The sequence below is a fragment of the Heptranchias perlo genome, chromosome 3 (assembly GCF_035084215.1).
Source record: "Heptranchias perlo isolate sHepPer1 chromosome 3, sHepPer1.hap1, whole genome shotgun sequence".
NCBI classification, from domain to species: domain Eukaryota; kingdom Metazoa; phylum Chordata; class Chondrichthyes; order Hexanchiformes; family Hexanchidae; genus Heptranchias; species Heptranchias perlo.
In genome coordinates, this window is record NC_090327.1 from 21,418,835 (window position 1) to 21,443,772 (window position 24,938).

The 24,938-nt window shown below is 43.0% G+C and overlaps 1 protein-coding gene across 4 annotated transcripts in view; it reads right to left on the reverse strand.

Annotated features, from left to right (window-relative positions):
- trpn1 (transient receptor potential cation channel, subfamily N, member 1) overlaps window positions 1-24,938 on the reverse strand; it is a 272,820-nt gene that overhangs the window by 82,012 nt on the left and 165,870 nt on the right. For all 4 annotated transcript variants that reach the window (XM_067978518.1, XM_067978520.1, XM_067978509.1 and 1 more), the window contains 5 exons: window positions 21,515-21,616; window positions 16,965-17,063; window positions 6,211-6,339; window positions 3,808-3,936; window positions 2,076-2,192 (listed from right to left, as the gene is read on the reverse strand). In XM_067978518.1, the coding sequence (XP_067834619.1) occupies window positions 2,076-2,192; window positions 3,808-3,936; window positions 6,211-6,339; window positions 16,965-17,063; window positions 21,515-21,616 (576 nt within the window). The remainder of the gene's footprint in view (window positions 1-2,075; window positions 2,193-3,807; window positions 3,937-6,210; window positions 6,340-16,964; window positions 17,064-21,514; window positions 21,617-24,938) is intronic.

Here is a 24,938-nt window from a genome sequence, read left to right on the forward strand (position 1 = left end):
GTGGCGAGGGTAGTGCCCTCTGCGACGCGTCTCTCTCTGCGGTAGCCCTCCCTCCTGCTGTACAGGTGGATGTGTCACAGCACTCTGTTGTGGAGCTCGGCGTGTCAGAGGTGGACGGCGTGGATGGCGAGGCTGGTGACGCTGGTGATGCTGTTCGCCCTCCGAGGAGGTCATGACTGCAGCTACGGCGGCCCCCATCCGCAAGATGTACATCTGAGGGGGTCCGAAAGGTAGGTACATGTCTCCGGACCCCGGGGTAAGTGTGCAGGTTGGTGACTTTGACCATCAGGAGGAGGGTGGTGGAGGCCAAACTTTGTCCCAAGTGACAGAGCGGCCTCCTGCAATGAGTGAGGGTCTCCCCCCCCCGCACCCTGTCAAATGGACCTTTGCAGCTGCCACAGGCTGACAGCTGCAACACGTCCATTCGAGCTGGGAGTGTTTCCCCCAGTGTGTGAAACAGTCTCATGTTGATCAAAAATCACACACAGTCCCTTAATCAGGTCAGTTAATGACCTGAACAAGCAAAGTAAATACTCTCAAGTGGCATCCCGCTGGCTTTAATTGCCTGCGGGATTCCCACCAGCGGGGGCTGCGCGCACACGGGGAACCCGGGGAACCCGGAAGTGGGCGGGATCGAGGCGCGATAGCGGGTGCTAAAATCGGGCCCTGGGTCTCAGTTTAGTGTTTCATCTGAAAAACGGTACCTCTGACAGTGCAGCATTCCCTCAGTACTGCACTGAAGTATTAGCCAAGATTATGTGCTTCAGACTCTCAAGTGCAGCTTGAACCCACAACTTTTTAACTCAGAGGCAAAAGTGCTAACAATGGAATAAGCTAACATTTGCACAAGCAGGCATTGAATGAGTCACATTTCCCTCTACAACTTGCATTATATGGTGCCTTTAACCTAGTAAAATGTCCCAAGGTGCTTCACAGGAGCGTAACCAGACAAAAAAAATTGACACCGAGCCAAAGAAGGAAACATTAGGATAGATGACCAAAGCTTGGTCAAAGAGATAGGTTTTAAGGAGAGTCTTAAAAGAGGAGAGAGAGGTAGAGATGTTCAGGGAGGGAATTTTAGAGCTTAGGGTCTAGACAGCTGAAGGCATGGCTGCTAATGGTGGGGCGAAGGAAGATGGGATGCACAAGAGGCCGAAGGAACGCAGAGTTCTCGGAGGACTGTAGAGCTGGAGGAGGTTACAGAGATAGGGAGGGGCAAGGCAATGGAGGGATTTTGAACACAAGGACGTTGTCTAAGTCCTGCTGTAGGCTGACATGATTGTTTCATTATCAGAAGACTTGTGAATGGAGCTGAATGCTCATTGGCAAACAGCCCTATTCCTGATGTTATGATGCAGGGAAGGTCATTAATGAAGCAGCTGAGGGTGGTTATGTCAAGGATGCTTCCCTGAGGAACTCTTGCAGTGATATCCTGGGGCTACAGTGATTGGTCTCTAACATCTGCAAACATCTTCCTTTGTATCAGGTGTGACCCTGGCCCTTGGTGGGTTTTCCTTTTGACCTTAAGCTTGTGAGGATTCTTTGGTGCCATTCTGAGTTGAATGCTGGCTTGATGTTGAGGGCAGCTACCCTTAACACTCCTCTGGCATTCAGCTCTCGAGTCCATGTCTTGATCAAGGCTATGATGACTCCTGGAGCCGAGTGGTTACGGGAGAATCCAAACTGAGCATTGGGGAGCAGCTTATTGGTGAATAGGCGTCACTTACTGTTGACTTTTATCATCACATTTACTGATGGTTGGGAGATGGCTGATAGGGAAGTAATTGGTTGGGTTAGATTATCCTGTTTTTTGCAGACAGGACATACCTGGGCCATATTGCACATTATTAGGTAGACGCCCACGTCATGGCTGCACTGAAACAGCTTGGCTAGGGGCTTGGCTAGCTCTGGCACGCAATCCTTCAACAATACAGCCATGACATTGTCAGGACCCATAGCCTTTGCTGTGTCCAGTACAATGGTCTATTTATAAACAATGTGCAATGAGGACTCAACTCTCCCATCTAAGAAGACCTAAATACAGCTAGAAATAAAAATAAATGGTGAAAAAGTACCTTGGACTGTTTATTGATGGCTTGTTGCATTCTATTTGAGCTGATGTATTTCAGGATCTCAAGAAGAACATCAGAATTCCCCACATGTGCGCAGTAATGCAATGGCGTCTCGTGTGTCTAGAAAACCAGTAACAATCACATTTCAATAAACTTCCGAAGACAAATTTTCAAGTTAAACCCCAGAGACAAAGTTTTACATTTGAATAATCTCCCTATGATGGTTCGGACTTTATATTGCCACGATAGGGGAGTTAATGTACTAAAGTGATGAGCCTGACTAGGCCGAATGGCCTTTTCTCCTCCATATTTTCTTCTTTCTTGTTTTCTTTCTCTATTTTCTATTATATTATTTGAACTTAATTTTATTTTTATCTAAAATAACAACCTATTTTGCCTACTCCAGTATTTTTTTTCTTTTTTAAGATTGACCCCCTTTCTCTAGATCCTGCCCTGCATTTTGGAGGTTGGGGCAACTTTTGACTGTCCAAAAACTAGCTCCAGAAGCTGTTTTCTGAAGAAAAATAAAAATATAAAGATGGACTTGGGAAACTGTTTAGAACCATGAATTAATTGGATAGTGACGGTAACTGCTCTTTTCTCAAGGAGTTATAAAAATATGGCAGAGGCTGTGCTTGTCTCGTTAGGATTTGTTTGCAGGATATTTCAGTTCCTGATAAAACCTGTCCAAAAACTCTACTCCATTCTGCTGTAAATGTTCATAGAATCATAGGCCATTTGGCCCATTGTGCCTGTGCCAGCTCTTTGAAAGAGTTATCCAATTTGTCCCACTCCTCTGCTCTTTCGCCATAGCCCTGCAAATTTTTCCACTTCAAGTATTTATCCAATTCCCTTTTGAAAGTTATTATTGAATTTGCTTCTACCATCCTTTCAGGCAGTGCATTCCGGATCATAACAACTCATTGCGTAAGTTTTTTTTCTTCATGTCGCCTCTGGTTCTTTTGCCAGAATGGGTTGGAAGGAATGGGTTGCCAATTACCTTAAATCTGTGTCCTCTGGTTGTCAGGGAAAGTTTATGCTGCAGTACATTTTACATTCAATGTATCGCAGACTATTACTGAATTGAAAATCAGAATAATAAGAAAGGTTGAAATGAAAAGAGGTCATTCGGCCCATCAACCCATTCCTTCCACAGTACGTATCACCTCAACCATGGATCCACCCCCTTATCCAAGATCTATATACTCCTAGCTCCCACGTGAATCAAATAGACCTATTAATGTCTTTATAACGCTCATGGCCGAATTCCCCACCATCAACATCCTGGGGGTCACCACTGACCAGCCACATAGACACTGTGGCTACAAGAGCAGATCAGAGGCTGGATAATCTGCGGCGAGTGACTCACCTCCTGACTCCCCAAAGCCTTTCCACCATCTACAAGGCACAAGTCAGGAATGTGATGGAATACTCTCCACTTGCCTGGATGAGTACAGCTCCAACAACACTCAAGAAGCTCGACACCATTCAGGACAAAGCAGCCCACTTGATTGGCACCCCATCCACCACCTTATAAACATTCACTCCCTTTACCACCGGCTGCAGTGTGTACCAACTACAAGATGTACTGCAGCAACTCACCAACATAGGAACATAGAATGTTCCCTCCTTCATCTATGCACATAATAAAATGTCTCAAAAGACATCTTGCTGTGTGTCCTTAAGCTGCTCATTTGACTTCTCGCACACCAGGTAGTTTCCCAACATTAATTACCAGCTTTGTTGCTGCAGTAATGTCAGCCTCAAACTCCATGAGAATTTTGACAATCTTTGTGTCTTCTTGTTGAAAGTGAATCATATCCTTCTTGATTTCTGCTGCCAGGTGCAGAGATGTTTCTCCTTCCTGGATGAAACAGAGGGAATATAAAGTCAACAGCAGAGGAAGTAAAAACATCCATTTTAGCCCAACTTGCAAAAGTGCATGCTCAAAAATCTACGTCTTGATATAAAACAGCAACACTCTGGGAGAGGGCTGGTGGGTTAAATTATCAAACCTCAACCTGCTGTGAATCTGCCTACTTCCGGTTGTACCATAGTGGATTTCGGAACACCTGAGCAACCCTCTCGAGAGATGGGTCAGTGATTTTAATATTTAAATGAGGCTCTGTGTCTCAGATTTTGGCAGTCCTTTGAATTTAAAGGCTGCGGGCCGGGTTTCCCAGGGCTCGGGAGAACAGGCAGCTAAAGAAAGGGGAGAGGTGCCGGCTCCAGCAGTTAAGTGTTTTTCCGGCCCTGCTTGTGGGCCAGGAGGAGCAGCAGTACTTCCCCCCCCGGCCCCCCTAACAAACCTTCTGCCGCGATTTCTCCCTCCCTGCCAACCGCCTCCTCACCGCCCCCTGCAATCTCTATCTCTCCTCCCCCACGGTCTCTCCCTCTCTCCGTGCTGACGCGCTCCGAGCCCCCTCCCACAACCAAACCCTGATTTTCTCAATTGCCGGGGACTGTCCCTAGCCGTCCCCAACTGCTGCCTTCTACAGCAGGCTTTCCCACAATCTGGCCAGCAGACGGGCGTGAAACCGAGTAAAAAAATCTCCCACCGTTAAATTCGGCAGGACCTCCAACTTCCTGGTATTTCCAGGCACCCCCGCTCCCTCCCCGCCTCCCCGTAAATATCAGGGTTTCTCTTTCTCCTTAGTTACTTTCTCGTCTCTGAAAAGGCTTGGTAGAATCTTCTTTGTTGTTTGGAGAGAAATATGAGCTAGAAAAGCTCTGGGTCACGCCAGTCAACAACAAGTTACACTTACCTATACAGCTTTCATTTAACAAAACACCCCCAAGTGCTTTACAGAGGGAATGGTGGACAATAAGTAAGAAGGAAGAGAAAGATTAGCGAAGGTGACCGAAGACATGGTAGAAGAGCTAAGCATTAAGAAGGATTTTGAAAATGGAAGGTTTTTGAAAATGGAGACAGATGTAGCCAAGTGAAGAGGTTTAGGAATAGAACCCCAGGTGCTGGGGTTCCCCCACTGATAGTAGGGCAATGGGAGGATGATGTCTTATGGAAATGGCTTGATAAAGTGTTTTGATGTATTTCAGTCAAGGAATTGCACGCTGGCAAACAAGGTAGACAGGTTTGTGAAGAACATTTCAGGAAGGTGGCACTCCTTCATTCGATTTTCCTCCTCTCTTGAGGTTTCTCCGCACTGTGTATCCATCCCCAGGGGAGAAGGTGCATGCCCTTTATCCTCTATCAATGATGCTCTGTAATCAGAAACATCAGGTGTGCAAGAATGGCAGGAAAGGATTTGACCTCTGATCTCTCACCCCATGGCACCAGATTCCAATTACTGCCACTAACCATATACATCACCACATCGCATCATAGCATGGCACAGTATCAATCACCTCACTGCTCTCATTATTCAACAATAATGAATCTTAAAGTTTTTGACTGGGCTATGAGCAGCCATGGCCTGGAGCAGTCAACAGTCAATGCCTCCGATTCAACTCTGCAATTGTCAATCACAAAACGTTGACCCAGAGGAATTTCAAGGACTAGAGGCCAGTATTTTGGCACCTTGCAGAGCTGCTGGTTTTAAGGTAATGACCCACGCCTGTGAAAACATTTATGTTGGGAAGAAAAGGAGGCACCAGGGAGCTGGGTAGAGATTGGTTGGAAAAGCTGGAGTTCTGGAATAAGGAAAAGAGAATCAGCTCTGAAGGTGTAGAGGCCAAAAAAGAGCACAGCTGCAGTTGGAATAAGCTGCTATGAATACTGACGTTGGGTAAAATGGTAAAGGCAAGGAAACCAAAGAGGTACCGATGAATTTAATAACTAAAGTAGAGGGGAAGAAGGAAATTGCTAGAGATAAAATAGTGAGAATTTGGAAAAATCACTGAACATTTAAATTGCTTTAAGACATACACTCAATATAATGCACTGGATTGAACAAAATGTTTTCTTCTGCTGTCCTGAACAACTCAAATTTGATCATAGGATAACAGAGAGGATGATGATCAAAACTCCTCTTAGCAAGACTGTAGTGCAGTTTTCATGAACAGATTACAGAAAATTGAGTACAAAAGGAAACATATTCCTTTATCAAGTAGGCAGGAGTTTTTTAATTTTAAAGAGATAAAAAATATCATTTTTTTCCAGGTTTTCCAGGTTCCTCACCTTGTTTTCCTGGTTGACACACACAACAGCCTCGATGTGGCTCCTCTCATTGGTCAGGTAGTTGAGGATTTCCTCCACAACATTGACATGACAGTGTCGGACTGCAATGTGCAGTGGATTCTCTCCAGCCTAAACAAAGAAGTAACAATCGCAGAGCCCGCTTCTTATTTAACATTGGCTTAAGTGCAGAGCCCTGCTGCTGACCCACATTCCTAATGACATTCCTGGTGCTCGAGCCAAGAGCCAGATCCAGCCCTACAACCCTCCGAGATCTCGGCGCTCCTCCAATTCTGGCCTGTTGTGTATCCCCAGTTTTCGTCGCTTCTCCATTGGCGGCCGTGCCTGGGTTCTAAGTTCTGGAATTTCCTCCCTAAACTTCTCCGCCTCTCTCTCCTCCTTTAAGACGTTCCTTTAAACCAACTGTTTTACTAAGCTTTTGATCACCTGTCCTAATATCTCCTTATGTGGCTTGGTGTCAAATTGTGTTTCCTAACGCTCCTGTGAAGTGCCTTGGGACATTTTACTACTTTAAAAGGCACTATATAAATGCAAATTGTTGTTGTTATTGATATGCTAATGTATCTTGCAGTGTGTCACTGAAAGTACTAGACATCTGTTTTTATGTTGGAACATGATTCTTTAACTTGAAAGAGAACATGCAAACTGTACTTAACATTTAAATATGCTGCACTGTTAGGGATGCCTAATTTATGCCGCAGATACTTTCTTATTGGGAAACTTTTTTTGCAGTTGGTGTACATTTACATTCAGAAATAGGTTTGGAATGTTTTAAAGTGATTATCTAAGCAGTAGCATGTGTGACAGGCGCCATTGTAGTGTCTCAGCTGAAGGGTCCTGCAGGGAAAGAGGTTCATGGTAGAAGAAAATTAAAAAAGAGCAAAAAGGGGGAGGGGGAGGGTGGGGCCAGCCGTACTTTTGGATTGAATGAGCCGTTCCAGCTACAAATTATTTTTATACTCTTCTCTGCTCCACTATCAGAGCCCAGTATTCCAGTTGCTATATCCCTGCTCTTTAAAATTCTTTCCCTTCATCCAAAAGCCTCCTTAAAACCTATTTCTTTGACTAGGCTCTTGGTTTTCCTCACCTTAATTCCTTCTAAATTTCCAGCCTGGGGTATTCCCTTCCCCTTAGAAATACAAGTAGGCTTTGACAGTGATTTCTGGCTTCAGTGTGTACCTGAGATTGTGTATAATTGCCTCTGAAATAATATTCGTGAATGAAAAGTGTAATATTATAATTTAAATTCAAAACGCAAGGAGCCAACCATCACTTTCTGAAAGTCTGAGAAAAATTAGTTCGAAATGTACACAAGAAAACATGGAACAAGAAAAGGCCATTTGGTTAACCAAGCTCTCCCCTTGCACAGAGCACATACAATCTACCCTACCTAGTCCCGAGGGAACATTCAGCATATATGCTCCTTGATCCCGAAAAGTAATCAAGCAAAACTCCAGTATATTCATCCATCTCCAGGCCTCCATCACTAAAACCCAGCCAGAACCCTCCACAGCTCTCGCCCTCCTCCCTCTCCCAGATACAGAGGCCATTGTGCCCTGTGGAGCATTTGATTACCTCAATCTAAACTTCTGCCTTTTACACTGTTTCTCCGAGGTTTCCGCAGATCTCCCACCGAAGTCACAGCGGATGATCAGGAGAATCCGCGGAAATTAATGGCGCATCTGTTCACTCAGCTGCTAGCCGAAGGGGGTTAATTGACTCAGCTTCGATTCACACATCCACTGGGGTAAAAGCATTTCTTCTAATCACAAAGCTCACCTGAGGCTTGTTAATTTTAAGCTTGCGCCCACTGGTTCTGAACTCAGAGTCTAAATCAAATGACCTACATACCTACACAACATTATTTTTCAGCATTTCAGAGACCTGGATAATTTTTTTCCCTAATTAAAATATAGATTCAGGAGCAACAAACCATTTTGTTACTTAACTTATTATGGTGTTAAACCGGTCTTGCTAATTATTTCTTGACTTTTCAGTGATTCCTGACGGTAACACACCAAACATTAGAACTGATACTCAGATTTTTTGGGAAATATGAGGTGTAGTGTATGATGGTGCTTTAAGGTTGAGAGAATTTCTGTTAATTTAATCCACATGAAAATGATCTGTGTGAATAGGTCCTTCAGAACAGGACTGACGATTAGGTTACCTTTATAGACACAAATAACTAAGTAGACTACAGAACATGATAGTTCCAGTCCTGTTGGAACCATGGAAGTGTTATCTGTGGAATACACCAAACAATTGTTCAAAGAAAGAATCGGCAATATAGAACATTTTATAATAGAAACATAGAAAATAGGAGGAGTAGGCCATTCGGCCCTTCGAGCGTGCTCCGTCATTCAATATGATCATGGCTGATCCTCTATCTCAATACCATATTCCTGCTCTCTCCCCATACCCCTTGATGCCTTTTGTGTCTAGAAATCTATCTATCACCTTCTTAAATATATTCAGTGACTTGGCCTCCACAGCCTTCTGTGGTCGAGAATTCCACAGGTTCACCACCCTTTGAGTGAAGAAATTTCTCCCCATCTCAGTCCTAAATGTCCTACTCCTTATCCTGGGACTGTGACCTCTCATTCTAGACCCCCCCAGCCAGTGGAAACATCCTCCCTGCATCCAGTCTGTCCAGCCCTGTCAGAATTTTATACGTTTCAATGAGATCCCCTCTCATTCTTCTAAACTCTAGTCAATACAGGCCTAGTCGACCCAATCTCTCCTCATACGACAGTCCTGCCATCCCAGGAATCAGTCTGGTGAATCTTCGCTGCACTCCCTCTATGGCAAGTATATCCTTTCTTAGGTAAGGAGACTAAAACTGCACACAATACTCCAGGTGTGGTCTCACCAAGGCCCTTTATAACTGCAGTAAGACATCCTTGCTCCTGTACTCAAATCCTTTTGCAATGAAGGCCAACATACCATTTGCCTTCCTTACTTCTTTCTGCACCTGCATGTTTGCTTTCAGTGACTGGTATACAAGGACACCCAGGTCCCTTTGTACATCAAGATTTCTCAATCTATTACTATTTAAATAATACTCTGCCTTTCTGTTTTTCCTTCCAAAGTGGATAACTTCATATTTATCCACATTATACTGCATCTGCCATGTATTTGCCCACTCACCCAACTTGTCTAAATCTCCTTGAAGCCTCTTTGCATCCTCCTCACAACTCATGATCACACCTAGTTTTGTGTCGTCAGCAAACTTGGAAATATTACATTTGGTTCCCTCATCCGAATCATTGATATATATTGTGAATAGCTGGGGCCCAAGCACTGATCTCTGCGGTTCCCCACTAGTCACTGCCTGCCACCCCGAAAAAGACCCATTTATTCCTACTCTCTGTTTCCTGTCTGTTAACCAATTTTCAATCCATGCCAGTATATTACCGCCAATCCCATCTGCTTTAATTTTGCACACTACCCTCTTATGTGGGACTTCATCAAAGGCCTTCTGAAAATCCAAATAAACCATATCCACTGGTTCTCCCTTACCTATTCTACCAGTTACATCCTCAAAAAACTCCAGTAGGTTTGTCAAACACGATTTCCCTTTCATAAATCCATGTTGACTTTGTCTAATCCCATTGATATTTTCTATGTGTCCTGTTATCACATCCTTTATAATAGACTCTAGCATTTTCCCTACTACTGATGTTGGGCTAACCAGTCTGCAGTTCCCTGTTTTCTCTCTCCCTCCTTTTTTAAATAGTAGGGTTACATTTGCCACCTTCCAATCTGCAGGAACTGTTCCATAATCTATAGAATTTTGGAAGATGACAACCAATGCATCCACTATTTCCATGGCTATCTCCTTTAGTACTCTGGGATGCAGATTATCAGGTCCTGGGGATTTATCGGCTTTCAGTCCCATTAATTTCTCCAGCACTATTTTTTTACTAATACTAATTTCCTTTAATTCCTCCTTCTCACTAGTCCCTTGATTCCCTAGCATTTCTGGGAAGTTATTTGTGTCCTCTTCCATGAAGACAGAACCAAAGTATTTGTTTAATTGCTCTGCCATTTCCTTGTTCCCCATTATAAATTGTCCTGTTTTTGACTGTAAGGGACCTACATTTGTCTTCACTAATCTTTTTCTTTCTACATACATGTAGAAGCTTTTACAGTCCACTTTTATATTCCTTGCACGTTTACTCTCATACTCTATTTTTCCCCTCTTAATTAATCTCTTGGTCCTTTTTTGCTGAATTCTAAACTGCTCCCAATCCTCAGGCTTGCTACTTTTTCTGGCAACTTTATATGACTCCTCTTTGGATCTAATACTATCCTTAATTTCTTTTGTGAGCCATGGTTGGGCTGCTTTTCCTTTTGTGTTTTTGCACCAGAAAGGAATGTATAATTGTTGCAATTCATGCATTCGTTCCTTAAATGTTAACCATTGACTATCCACTGTCATGCCTTTTAATGAAGCTTCTCAATCTATTATAGCCAACTCACTCCTCATACCTTCATAGTTTCCTTTGTTTAGATTTAGGATCCTAGTTGCGGATTGGACTACTTCACTTTCCATCTTAATGAAGAATTCTATCATGTTATGGTCACTCTTCCCTAAAAGACCCCGCACAACAAGATTATTAATTAAGCCCTTCTCATTGCACAATACCCAATCTAGGATAGCCTGTCCCCTAGTTGGCTCCTCAACGTACTGGTCTAAAAAACCATCTTGTACACAATCCAGGAATTCATCCTCCACAGTATTATTGCTAATTTGGTTTGGCCAGTCTATATGCAGATTAAAGTCACCCATAATTACTGTAGTACCCTTGTTACATGCATCTCTAATTTCCTGTTTGATCCCATCCTTCACATTACCACTACTGTTTGGAGGCCTATAGACAACTTCCACCAGTGTTTTCTGCCCCTTGGTAATTCTTAACTCCATCCAGACTGATTCTACATCTTGATTTTCTGAGCAAATATCCTTTCTCACTATTGCTCTGTTTTCATCCTTTACTAACAACGCTACCCCACCTCCCTTTCATTTTTGCCTGTCCGTTCTAAATATCGAATACCCTTGGATATTCAGCTCCCAGCCTTGGTCACCCTGCAGCCATGGCTCTGTAATTGCAATTATATTGTATCCGTTTACATCTATTTGCACTGTTAATTCGTTTACCTTATTACGAATGCTTCGTGCATTCAGATACAGTGCCTTTAGATTTGTCCTTTTAACATTTTTAGATATCTTAACATTTTTTTGTACCAAGACTCGATTTGTCTTATTACCATTTTTCCTTACCCAGACCCTATTTGTCTGTCCCAAATCACTTCATATTCATTGAATTACTTCATTATCACTGGGTCAAAATTCTGGAACTCCCTACCTAACAGCATTGCGGGAGAACCTTCACCACATGAACTGTAGCGGTTCAAGAAGAAGGGCCACCACCACCTTCTTAAGGGCAACTCGGGATGGGCAATAAACTGCAGCTTTGCCAGCGATACCCACATCCCAAAGAATGATTTTTTTTTAAATTGTAGGAAAATACAATGGCCATTTTGTACATGGATCCCACAAATAGCAATTAGATGAATCCATTTTATTTGTTGATGTAAATTGAGGGAAAATCTTGGATTCTTAGCCAGAACATCTCTCTGTTCCTATTTGAAGAATGCCATGTAATCTTTAACGTCCACCTAAACAGGCAGACATCCTCTAAAGGGCAACACCACCAACAATGCAGTACTTCTTGGGTTGTCTAGAGTTCATTGCAGTGCAAATGCTACTCGTTTCATTGGAAGGAGGCAAACTCTATGTGCCTAATTGATTTTCTTACTCTGTGTTATATGTTCGTAAGTTCAGCTACAAACAAGTAAATATTTATCACTTTATTAATTTATCTCTAATCTCCCGGGGATAGCCATTAGCAATCTTGCACAGTTTAAAATACATGCACTTTTTCAAATGTATTACACAGTTCTGGTCTCCATATTACAAAAGGATATAGACACACTGGCAAAATTGCAAAAAAGATTTACAAGAATGATACCAGAACTGAGAGAGTACCACTATCAGGAAAGACTGAACAGGCTGGGGCTCTCTTCTCTAGTAAAGAGAAGACTGTGGAGGTGATCTGATAAAGGTCTTTAAAATTATAAAGGGGTTCGGGTAGACATAGAGGAGATATTTTTACTTATGGGAGTGTCCAAACCTAGGGGCCATAATTAAGAACATAAGAACATAAGAAATTGGAGCAGGAGTAGGCCAATCGGCCCCTCGAGCCTGCTCCGCCATTCAATAAGATCATGGCTGATCTGATCCCAACCACAAATCTAAAGAACACAAGAAGTCGGAGCAGGACCCGGCCACATAGCCCCTGGGCCCTCTCCGCCACCCACAGGGCATTGACCGATCCGAACTCAGCTTCATGTCCAATTTCCTGCCCGCTCCCCATAACCCCTAATTCCCTTTACTTCTAGGAAACTGTCTATTTCTGTTTTAAATTTATCTAATGATGTAGCTTCCACAGCTTCCTGGGGCAGCAAATTCCACAGACCTACCACCCTCTGAGTGAAGAAGTTTCTCCTCATCTCAGTTTTGAAAGAGCAGCCCCTTATTCTAAGATTATGCCCCCTAGTTCTAGTTTCACCCATCTTTGGGAACATCCTTACTGCATCCACCCGATCAAGACCCTTCACAATCTTATATGTTTCAATAAGATCGCCTCTCATTCTTCTGAACTCCAATGAGTAGAGTCCCAATCTACTCAACCTCTCCTCATATGTCCGCCCCCTCATCCCCGGGATTAACCGAGTGAACCTTCTTTGTACTGCCTCGAGAGCAAGTATGTCTTTTCTTAAGTATGGAGACCAAAACTGTATGCAGTATTCCAGGTGCGGTCTCACCAATACCTTATATAACTGCAGCAATACCTCCTTGTTTTTATATTCTATCCCCCTAGCAATAAAAGCCAACATTCCGTTGGCTTTCTTGATCACCTGCTGCACCTGCATACCAACTTTTTGATTTTCTTGCACTAGGACCCCCAGATCCCTTTGTACTGCAGTACTTTCCAGTCTCTCGCCATTAAGAAAATAACTTGCTCTCTGATTTTTCCTGCCAAAGTGCATAACCTCACATTTTCCAATATTATATTGCATCTGCCAAATCTCCGCCCACTCACCCAGCCTGTCTATATCCCCTTGCAGGTTTTTTATGTCCTCCTCACTCTCTACTTTCCCTCCCATCTTTGTATCATCTGCAAATTTTGATATGTTGCACTCGGTCCCCTCCTCCAAATCGTTAATATAGATTGTAAAGAGTTGGGGACCCAGCACCGACCCCTGTGGAACACCACTGGTTACTGGTTGCCAGTCCGAAAATGAACCATTTATCCCAACTCTCTGCTTCCTGTTCGATAACCAATCCTCCACCCATGCCAGAATATTACCCCCAATCCCGTGATTTTTTATCTTAAGTAATAATCTTTTATGTGGCACCTTGTTGAATGCCTTCTGGAAGTCTAAATACACTACGTCCACTGGTTCCCCTTTATCCACCCTGTACGTTATATCCTCGAAGAACTCAAGCAAATTTGTCAGACATGACTTCCCCTTCATAAAGCCATGCTGACTTTGTCCTATTAAATTATGCTTATCTAAATGTTCCGTTACTGTCTCCTTAATAATAGACTCCAAAATTTTACCCACCACAGATGTTAAGCTAACTGGCCTATAATTTCCAGCCTTCTGCCTACTACCCTTTTTAAATAACGGTGTTACATTAGCAGTTTTCCAATCTGCCGGGACCTCTCCTGAGTCCAGGGAATTTTGGAAAACTATCACCAAAGCATCCACAATCCCTACTGCCACTTCCCTCAAGACCCTAGGATGGAAGCCATCAGGTCCAGGGGATTTATCCGCCTTGAGTCCCATTATTTTACTGAGTACCATCTCTTGAGTGATTTTAATCGTATTTAGCACCTCCCCCCCCAGAGCCCCCTGTTTGTCCAGTGTTGGGATATTCTTAGTGTCCTCTACTGTAAAGACTGAAACAAAATATTTGTTCAGCATTTTTGCCATCTCCATGTTTCCCACCATTAATTTCCCGGTCTCATCCTCCAAGGGACCTATGTTTGCCTTAGCCACCCTTTTTCTTTTTATATAACTATAGAAACTCTTGCTATCTGTTTTTATATTTTTTGCTAATTTCTTTTCATAATCTAACTTCCCTTTCTTAATCAATCCTTTAGTTACTTTTTGCTGTCTTTTGAAGAATTCCCAATCTTCTATCCTCCCACTAAGTTTGGCTACCTTATATGTCCTTGTTTTTAGTCGGATACTATCCTTGATTTCTTTACTTAGCCACGGATGGCTGTCATTTCTTTTACACCCTTTTTTCCTCAGTGGAATATATTTATTTTGAAAGTTGTAAAATAACTCCCTAAATGAACACCACTGCTCATGTACCGTCTTACCCTTTAATCTATTTTCCCAGTCCACTTTAATCAATTCCGCTCTCATACCATCATAGTCTCCTTTATTCAAGCTCAGTACGCTTGTTTGAGAATCAACCTTCTCACCCTCTAATTGGATATGGAATTCAACCATGTTGTGGTCGCTCGTTCCAAGGGGATCCTTAACTAGGACATTATTAATTAATCCTGACTCATTACACAGGACCAGGTCCAAGGTTGCCTGCCCCCTTGTAGGATCAGTTACATACTGCTCAAGAAATCCATCCCTGATGCACTCAATGAACTCGTCCTCAAGGCTGCTCTGCCCAATTTGATTTGTCCAGTTAATATGATAATTAAAATCCCCCATAATTATGGCTGTTCCCTTATTACATGCCCCGACTATCTCCTGATTAATACTTCTTCCAGCAGAGTTGCAACTATTAGGAGGCCTATATACTACGCCCACTAATGTTTTTTTTCCCTTATTATTCCTTATCTCCACCCAAACTGTTTCATTATCTTGATGCTTTGTCCCAATATCATTTCTCTGTATTACAGTGATTCCTTCCTTTATTAACATAGCCACCCCACCTCCCCTTCCTTCCTGCCTGTCCTTCCTGATTGTTAAATACCCTGGCATATTTAATTCCCAGTCGTTGTCACCCTGCAGCCATGTTTCTGTAATGGCCACAAGATCATACCCATACGTAGTTATTTGTGCCGTTAACTCGTCCATTTTATTACGAATGCTACGTGCATTCAGATAAAGAACTTTCAAATCTGTTTTGTGACGCTTAGTTCCTGCTTTTTCCTTTTTTAACACTTTACCTATTACTCCATACCTTCTGTCCCTTCCTGTTACGCTTTCCTCTCTCTCCCTGCTCAGGTTCCCAACCCCCTGCCACTTTAGTTTAAACCCTCCCCAACAGCACTAGCAAACACTCCTCCTAGGACAGCGGTCCCGGCCCTGCCCAGGTGCAGACCGTCCGGTTTGTACTGGTCCCACCTCCCCCAGAACCGTTTCCAGTGTCCCAGGAATTTGAATCCCTCCCCCTTGCACCATTCCTCTAGCCACGTATTCATTTGAAATATCCTCCTATTTCTACTCTGACTAGCACGTGGCACTGGCAGCAATCCTGAGATTACTACCTTTGAGGTCCTATTTTTTAATTTACCTCCTAACTCCCTATATTCTGCTTTTAGGACCTCATCCCCTTTTTTACCTATATCGTTGGTGCCTATGTGCACCACGACAGCTGGCTGTTCGCCCTCCCCCTCCAAAATGTTCTGTAGCCGCTCCGAGACATCCTTGATCCTTGCACCAGGGAGGCAACACACCATCCTGGAGTCTCGGTTGCGGCCGCAGAAACGCCTGTCTATTCCCCTTACAATTGAGTCCCCTATCACTATAGCTCTGCCACTCTTTTTCCTCCCAGCCTGTGCAGCAGAGCTACCCGTGGTGCCAGGAAGTTGGCTGCTGCTGCCTTCCCCTGATAAGTCATCCCCCCCAACAGCATCCAAAGTGGCATATCTGTTTGAGAGGGGGATGGACACAGGGGACCCCTGCACTACCTGCCTGCATCTCTTACTCTTCCTGGTGGTCACCCATTCACTTCCTGCCTGTATACCCTTTACCTGCGGTGTGACCAACTCGCTAAACGTGCTATCCACGAGTTTCTCTGCATCGCGGATGCTCCACAGTGAGTCCACCCGCAGCTCCAGCTCCGAGATACGATCGGTCAGTAGCTGCAGGTGGACACACTTCCCGCACACATGGTCGGCAGGGACACTGGTAGTGTCCATGACTTCCCACATCTTGCAGGAGGGGCATATCACGGGTGCGAGGTCTGCTGCCATGACTTGCCTTAGCTGAGTTACCCCTTTTAAATTACGTTGAAATTAGAAAATGTTAACTATACTAGGGACCTAGGTTCACTAAAAAAAAACACTATCTGCTATAATTGTAAGATAGTCACTAATAAATCCAATAGGGAATTCAGGAGAGTGGTAAGAATGTGGAACTCACTACCATATGGAATGATTGAGGTGAATAGCATAGATATATTTAAGGGGAAGCCAAATAAGTATATGAGGGAGAAAGAAATGAAGTAAGGTGGAGGAAGCTCTTGTGGAGCATAAACACCGGCATGGACCTATTGGGCTGAATGTGCTGTGAATTTCTATGTAATGTCTAATACACTTGATGGTGGAAAGAAACTGAACGGGACTTAAGCAAATGCACATACTTTTCCATTCTTTTATCTGTTTGTAGCAGTGGGTCCTCTTTACCTTTGACTGCCATGTTAAATCTCCTCCCTCCTCAATCAATGCCTGGATCATTTTCAAGTTGCCGTGCCGAGCCGCGATATGCATGGCCGTCTCACCGTTCTGCCGACATCAAAACAAAATAACCAAAAGTATCACATAAAAACCCGCTACAGCCAGAAAAGAATCCTAACCAGTCTAGACAGTAGGCCTTGGATTTCCTGGAACTTTTCGACATAACTTTGGTGTAAGAGCGGAGTTGCATCTTTATTTCAAAGGAAATTCATGCATAACTGATTGACGCCGATTTTACACTGAAACACGGTCACGCGCAAATTTCCTCGAACGTTAGCGCCGCTTCCAAGATACGTCAGCTGAAACCCTCTCCTGCTTATTTACATAGCTCCGCCCTCATGCAAAAGACCAGCTCATATGATTTTCCTGCATTCACATCAGTAATGTGCTGGTGCAGGTTTGCCTCCAAAATTTAGGCACAGCAGGACCGAAAGTCACCTGATATCGGCATAACTGGAAAAGTAATTGCATTACTCGGGTCTGAAGCTTTCATTTTTTTTAGGAAAGAGTCACTTTTATAACTATTGATGCTTCCTTGTTCAAAAATATTTCCTTCTATATGAACAATCTTAACTGTTAATTAGAAACTGCAGTGTCTGCCCTAGAGATTCAAATACTTTTTCAAGTGCGCCTCCAGTGCACACCAACTTATTTAATTGAACATTCAACCTGAATAGATAACTTGCAGAATCCACAGCATTCTCCATAGAACAGTATTAGTGCACCCGTGTAATTTCTAAAGAACAGTGATCATGAAGTTTTATTTTACCATTTATGTTTTGTAAATAACTAAAGCACAACTGCAGAGTTGTAGAATTAGAATTGCTTATTTCTTCGTTAATACGTGATTTGCTAAAACAGAGATTGATCCATTGGATAGCAGAGATTTTGCAAGTATGTATCAAAATAAATAAATATTGGTCCAACTCGGCAACACAATCATAAAAGGTGATTTGTATGAAAACATGTGATCCAGTTGTAGCTGCTATTCAAATCTGCGTTTCTAAAAATTTGCATTTGGGTTTCCTGGACAAAGTTAATTTATTAGTAAGTTTGATTATTTAAAACATGTTAGTATACAGGTGTATAGTTTTATTAGGATATGACTAAAATAACCATTAATTCAAGCCTCTGTCCAGCCATTTAGAATATAGAAATTAGAACGCAAGATAGTATCGCTGAATTGTGCTAGTTTTCTGCCAGTTTTTACATTCGTAGGTAATTGACCTCCGCAAGATCCCTTCGGCAAGATCAGCACAGAAATCGACGTAAATTTTGGAGTAACGTCTACCTAATTTTGCTGGAATTCCCAAGACCTAGTACCTTTCGCTTTCTTTTTGGGTCTTTCTCCCGCTCAACATTCTTGTGTTTGCAACCCTGCATGGCGTATACATTCTTGGTGTTAGCCCTACCCATGTGCATAACACCACCTTTATCTATTATTAAAAGATATCTGATTAGATGTGGGCTTATTCTCCCATCACAACTATATATGCTTGTAATCTATTCTTCTCATCCAAGGTCTTGACCCCGCACAAATCTTTGTATTGTTCGTGAACTTGCAGACAGTTGCCCCGATGCCTTCATCCAGTTCTTTGCTAAAAATTGTGAAGAGCAACGATCCACAGGACTCTGCTAGCCACTAGCAAATGGTCTCCATGCAGAACCGCTGTGTTAATAACTACCTTTTGTCTATGTTTATGAGAAAGCAACCAATTCCTTATCTAACCCAAAATCTGCCCACAAATCCAACAAGACTATTGTCAAAGGCTTTATGAAAGTCGAAGTCAACCGGGATAACCACATCAACCAAACTAGTAACTTGCTCAAAAAAATCCAACCAGGTTGGTGAGACACGACCATCCTTTCCAAAAGCCATGTTGAGACTCTTAATAACCCCTGCTCTGTCAAGGTGGTCATACAGTGTATCTCTAATGATCCCTTCTTCATATGCAAGTATAAAAGTTTTAGTCAAGGAATATTATCATTTTGAGGTGTGAAAAATCAGCTCCATGATTTTGAAAACAGCATAGACTGAATAATTAGGCATCTTTTCTGCCCATCCCTGAGGTTTTTCTGTTACATTCTCCATTCCAATTGAGATCCTGCTCTTTGCTCAATGTATCTAAAATCTTCCTCCCCATAAATTCCCTGACGCTGTTCCTGGTAGATTCCTACTTCAGCCTCCTCTCTGCATCTGTCTGATGTCAACTTCACTCCATGATTTTCCACCCATCCCCAGTTTTCACCTTCACAGTGAGATAAGGAATGCTTTGACTGCAGGCTATCACCACCATAAGAATCTATTCTTTTTATTGGCACTAAAGATGTGGGAAACACCCTCTCCATTGTACTCCATGTCACCAAAAGAGGGAGTATCAATAAATAATCTGTGGAAACGGAGAAGAGCGATTAGGTATGAAGGAATTGAGGCTGATAGGAAGTGGGTGTGGAGGATTTAAGACTAAATTTGGCAGGAGACAGAAAAATTGTGGCAGACATTGATAGGGAAGGAGAGGGTTTGATCAATGGCCAAGAGGGAGTTTGATACTGGGACACCAGGCAGACAATCTCAAACCCGCGACCGCTACCACCTAGATGGACAAGGGCAGCAGGCACATGGGAACAACACCACCTGCACGTTCCCCTCCAAATCACACACCATCCCGACTTGGAAATATATTGCCATTCCTTCATCGTCGCTGGGTCAAAATCCTGGAACTCCCTTCCTAACAGCATTGCGGGAGAACCTTCACCACACGGACTGCAGCGGTTCAAGAAGGCGGCTCACCACCACCTTCTCAAGGGCAATTAGGGATGGGCAATAAATGCTGGCCTCGCCAACGACGCCCACATCCCATGAACGAATAAAAAAAAATGTCTGCTACTCCTCAGGAACAGTTAACAGCTTTTGACATCCATATACAGCATCAGATATTAAATTAAAAAGGATAGTGATAGCCTTCCATGGTAGCTTCCATTGAGGTTGAAGATCAGCCATCTTATTGAATGGTGGAGCAGGCTCTTGGGGCCTTATGGCCTACTCCTGCTCCTATTTCTTATGTTCTTAGCTCAGTGAGTTTTTGTAGTGTGTGTGTTTATTTCTGTGTGTGTTTCTGTGTATATTTGTGTGTGTGTGCATTCGTGTGTGCACATGATGAGAACAGGATCAGGCTGGGATATGATGCCTCTATGACTGAATACCATGATGTTCATTATTAAAGCTCACACATAAATAATAGCCACATGGGTGAGGCAAGGACCTGTCAAACTGAACCTCAGAGGGTATTCAGAGAGATTTGGGTGCCCTTGTACACAAATCACAGGAAGTTAACATGCAGGTACAGCAAGCAAATAGGAAGGCAAATGGTATGCCTTTTTTGCAAGGGGGTTGGAGTACAAGAGTAAGGAGGTCTTGCTACAATTATATAGAACTCTGGTGAGACCACACCTGGTGTACTGTGTACAGTTTTGGTCCCCTTACCTAAGGAAGGATATACTTACCTTAGAGGAGGTGCAACGAAGGTTCACTAGATTGATTCCAGGGATGAGACGGTTGTCCTATGAGGAGAGATTGAGTAGAATGGGCCTATATTCTCTGGAGTTTAGAAGAATGAAAGGTGATCTCAATGAAACGTATAAAATTCTTAGAGGGCTTGACAGGGTAGATTCTGAAAGCTGTTTCCCCTGGCTGTAGAGTTTAGATCTAGGGGTCATAGTCTCAAGATAAGGGGTCAGCCATTTAGGACCGAGATGAGGAAAAATTTCTTCACTCAGGGTTGTGAATCTTTGGAATTCTCTGCTCCAGAGTGCTGTGGATGCTCAGTTGTTGGGTATATTCAAGACTGAGATCGATAGATTTTTGGACACAAAGGAAATCAAGGGATGTGGGGATCGGGCGGGAAAGTGGAGTTGAGGTAGAAGATCAGCCACGATCTTATTGAATGGTGGAGCAGGCATGAGGGGCCTCATGGCCTACTCCTGCTCCTATTTCTTATGTTCTTATGTTCAGCAAGGAGTCAAAGAGGTCAGGAAAGGAGGAAATAATTGGTAAGGAAAAAAAAAAGGCTCCTTAAACAGAGATTACTTAATATGAGGAATCTCATCATAGACCTTTCCACCATTCCCAGCTGTACCCCAGTGATCCAAGCTTTTGTGAGCACAACCACTGGAAGATAATGCAATATAATGTATACCAGACTCCTCATTCCAGTGTAAATCTGCTTTACAATTGCAGATTAATTCCTTTATTATATTCATCAGCAAGCAAACCTCTCAGCCTTTATTGGTTTTTAAGCCATCTCATTAGGCTTTGTTTTATTGAGCCTATAGTGTTATAAAAGAATGGTACAGTAAATTTCACTGTCCTGCCTTGGGATCTCATTAAAACCCCACAGTAAATTATAGTCCAACCTGTCCAAAATTCTAGATGCAATATGGAATGTTTTTGCATCAGTATCCAGCAGTTTTAATTAAAAAGACATTGTATATATTCGTACCTCTTGCTCAGCATTTACATCAGCTCCACTTTTTAACAGCATCTCTGCCACTTTTTCACCATCCTTAACTCGAGCTGCAATGTGTAGTGGAGTCTCCTGAGCCTGCAGAGAGAAAGGCAGCATCACTGGACCCTAACCTTTACAACCTCAATCAGACATAAGCTGGGACCAGGGCCAAAAAATAAATAAAAGTAAGCCCAAAGGGTTCAGCTGTGTAAGACAAATTTCTTTTTGTACTTCTTCATCTGTCGATGGAGAGTTCCGGGTTTCATTTTGCTTCCCGCCATCGTTACACATTCACTTTAGGGTGCTCGATGGAGTTAACACGCCTTGAAAGAAAGAAACTTGCATTTATGTAGTGTCTTTCACAACCTGAGGACATCCCAAAGCTCTTCAGAGGCAATTAAATATTTTTGAAGTGTAGCTACTGTTGTAATGTAGGGAAATGCGACAGCCAAGTTGTGCACAGCAAGGTCCCACCAATTGCAATGAGATAAATGACCAGTTAATCTGTTTTGGTGTTGTTGGTTGAGCTGTGCTATTTCCAGTATGAGGTGAAACTGTCACCATTTTTACACAGAATATATGGAGCCACCTTCTCTTTCCAGTGCGCCTTGAAACTTTGTGTTCTTCAGTCTTTGGGAATGGAAGACTTTCCTCTACTTATATCCAGTTGACTGTCAATATCAGGAATTCCCAAGTTTGCTACAGTGCAGGTTAGGGAAAGTTCTATCTTCTCCATTTTATTCCCAATTTCAGAGGACCGCTGATCTGAACTATAATATATAAGGTATTGGTGAGACCGCACCTGGAATACTGCATACAGTTTTGGTGTCCATACTTAAGAAAAGACATACTTGCTCTCAAGGCAGTACAAAGAAGGTTCACTCGGTTAATCCCGGGGATGAGGGGGCGGACATATGAGGAGAGGTTGAGTAGATTGGGACTCTACTCATTGGAGTTCAGAAGAATGAGAGGCGATCTTATTGAAACATATAAGATTGTGAAGGGGCTTGATCGGGTGGATGCGGTAAGGATGTTCCCAAGGATGGGTGAAACTAGAACAAGGGGGCATAATCTTAGAATAAGGGGCTGCTCTTTCAAAACTGAGATGAGGAGAAACTTCTTCACTCAGAGGGTAGTAGGTCTGTGGAATTTGCTGCCCCAGGAAGCTGTGGAAGCTACATCATTAAATAAATTTAAAACAGAAATAGACAGTTTTCTAGAAGTAAAGGGAATTAGGGGTTATGGGGAGCGGGCAGGAAATTGGACATGAAGCTGAGTTCGGATCGGTCAATGCCCTGTGGGTGGCGGAGAGGTGCCCAGGGGCTGAGTGGCCGGGTCCTGCTCCTACTTCTTGTGTTCTTTAGATTTGAGGTTAGGATCAGATCAGCCATGATCTTATTGAATGGCGGAGCAGGCTCGAGGGGCCGATTGGCCTACTCCTGCTCCTATTTCTTATATCTATAATACATTAAAGATTTTGAGTATAATGTGCTCATCCTGTTCAGATTAGTCTTGTTTCCTGTGTCATGATTCTTGATTCAGACTTTTTATTGCAACATTTTATGATGGCAAGTTGTAGTTGCAGTCTTTTTGTCACTAGGTGGTACTGTGATACAACTGAATCAGGTTTAACCACCATTTTGTTTTCTCACCTACCCGCTGGATCCGTTTGGAGCTGCCTGATTTTGCACCTCAGCCTGACCGCTTCCTACCCACCATGTGTGCTGGGGCCTCAAGCCTAGTGCTCAGACCTATCTACCTGACTGATTTCCAGCACCCAGATTGGCTTTGTAGCTGTCTGACAGTTGTCTTCAGAATATCACAATTATTTATGGCCATTAAGTCCGGTGTGGAGTCATTTCCAGTTCGCAGAGGTACAAAGTTCTAACTAACCCAGTCCTCTTGAAACAGGAACCTAACAAGGAAGGTTTGGCCCATCCATTTCTCAGAACATCAGGTAAGATGTACTCAGTGTTTTATCCTATCATTTAAGAAAGCAGTGTGAAACTAAAAGCAGCCCTCAAACAGCTCCAGCCAACTGAGCTCCAGTTAATGACTCAGAGCCAAGATGTGCCATTTGAATAAGTGACATTGTGGGGGGACAATCATTACAAGGACTGCCGTGGTTAAAGAAGGCCTAACACCAACTTCTCAGTGCAGGTAGGGATGGGCAATAAATGGAACCTTGCCATCATCACCTACACCTTGGGAACAAAAAACATTTTTTGAAGTGTGTTCAGGAACACTTTCTTGACCAGTACGTTTCCGGCCCAATGAGGAAGGAGGCATTGCTGGACCTGGTTCTGGGGAATGAGGTGGGCCAAGTGAAGCAAGTTTCAGTGGGGGAACACTTAGGGAAGAGTGATCATAGAATCATAAGGTTTAGATTAGCTATGGAAAAGGACAAGGAGCAATCTAGAATAAAAAATACTCAATTGGAGGAGGGCCAATTTCAGTGGGATGAGAACAGATCTGGCCCAGATAAATTGGAATCAAAGATTGTCAGGCAAAACTGTAATTGAACAATGGGTGGCCTTTGAAGAAGTGATGGTTCAGGTACAGTCTTGGTACATTCCCACGACGGGGAAAAGTAGGGCAACCAAAGCCAGAGCTTTGGATGACAAAAGAGATAGAGAGTAAGATGAAACAGAAAAAATGGTGGCGTATGACAGATGTCAGGTTGATAATACAAGTGAGAAACAGGCTGAATAGAGAAAGTTTAGAGAGGAAGTGAAAAAGGAAATAAGAGGGACAAAGAGAGAGTATGAGAATAGAATGGCAGTTAACATCAAAGGGAATCCAAAAGTCTTCTATAGGCATATAAACAGTAAATGGGTAGTAAGAGGAGGGGTGGGGCCAATGAGGGACCAAAAAGGAGATTTACGCATGGAGGCAGAGGGCATGGTTGAGATACTAAATGAGTACTTTGCATCTTTCTTTACCAAGGAAGAAGATGCTGCCAAAGTCATAGTAAAAGAAAAGGTAGTTGAGATACTGGATGGGCTAAAGATTGATAAAGAGGAGGTATTACAAAGGTTAGCTTGACTTAAAGTTGATAAGTCACCCAGTCCAGATGGGATGCTCCCTAGGTTGCAGAGGGAAGTAAGGGTGGAAATTGCAGAGGTACTGGCCATAATCTTCCAATCATCCTTAGATAAAGGATGGTGCCAGAGGACTGGAGAATTGCAAATGTTACACCCTTGTTCAAAAAAGGGTGTAAGGATAAACCTGGCAACTACAGGCCATTCAGTTTAACCTCGGTGGTGGAGAAACTTTTAGAAATGACAATCCGGGACAATGTTAATGGTCACATGGGCAAGTGTGGATTAATTAAGGAAGGTCAGCATGGATTTGTTAAAGGCAAATTGTGTTTAACTAACTTGATTGAGTTTTTTGATGAGGTAACAGAGATGGTCGA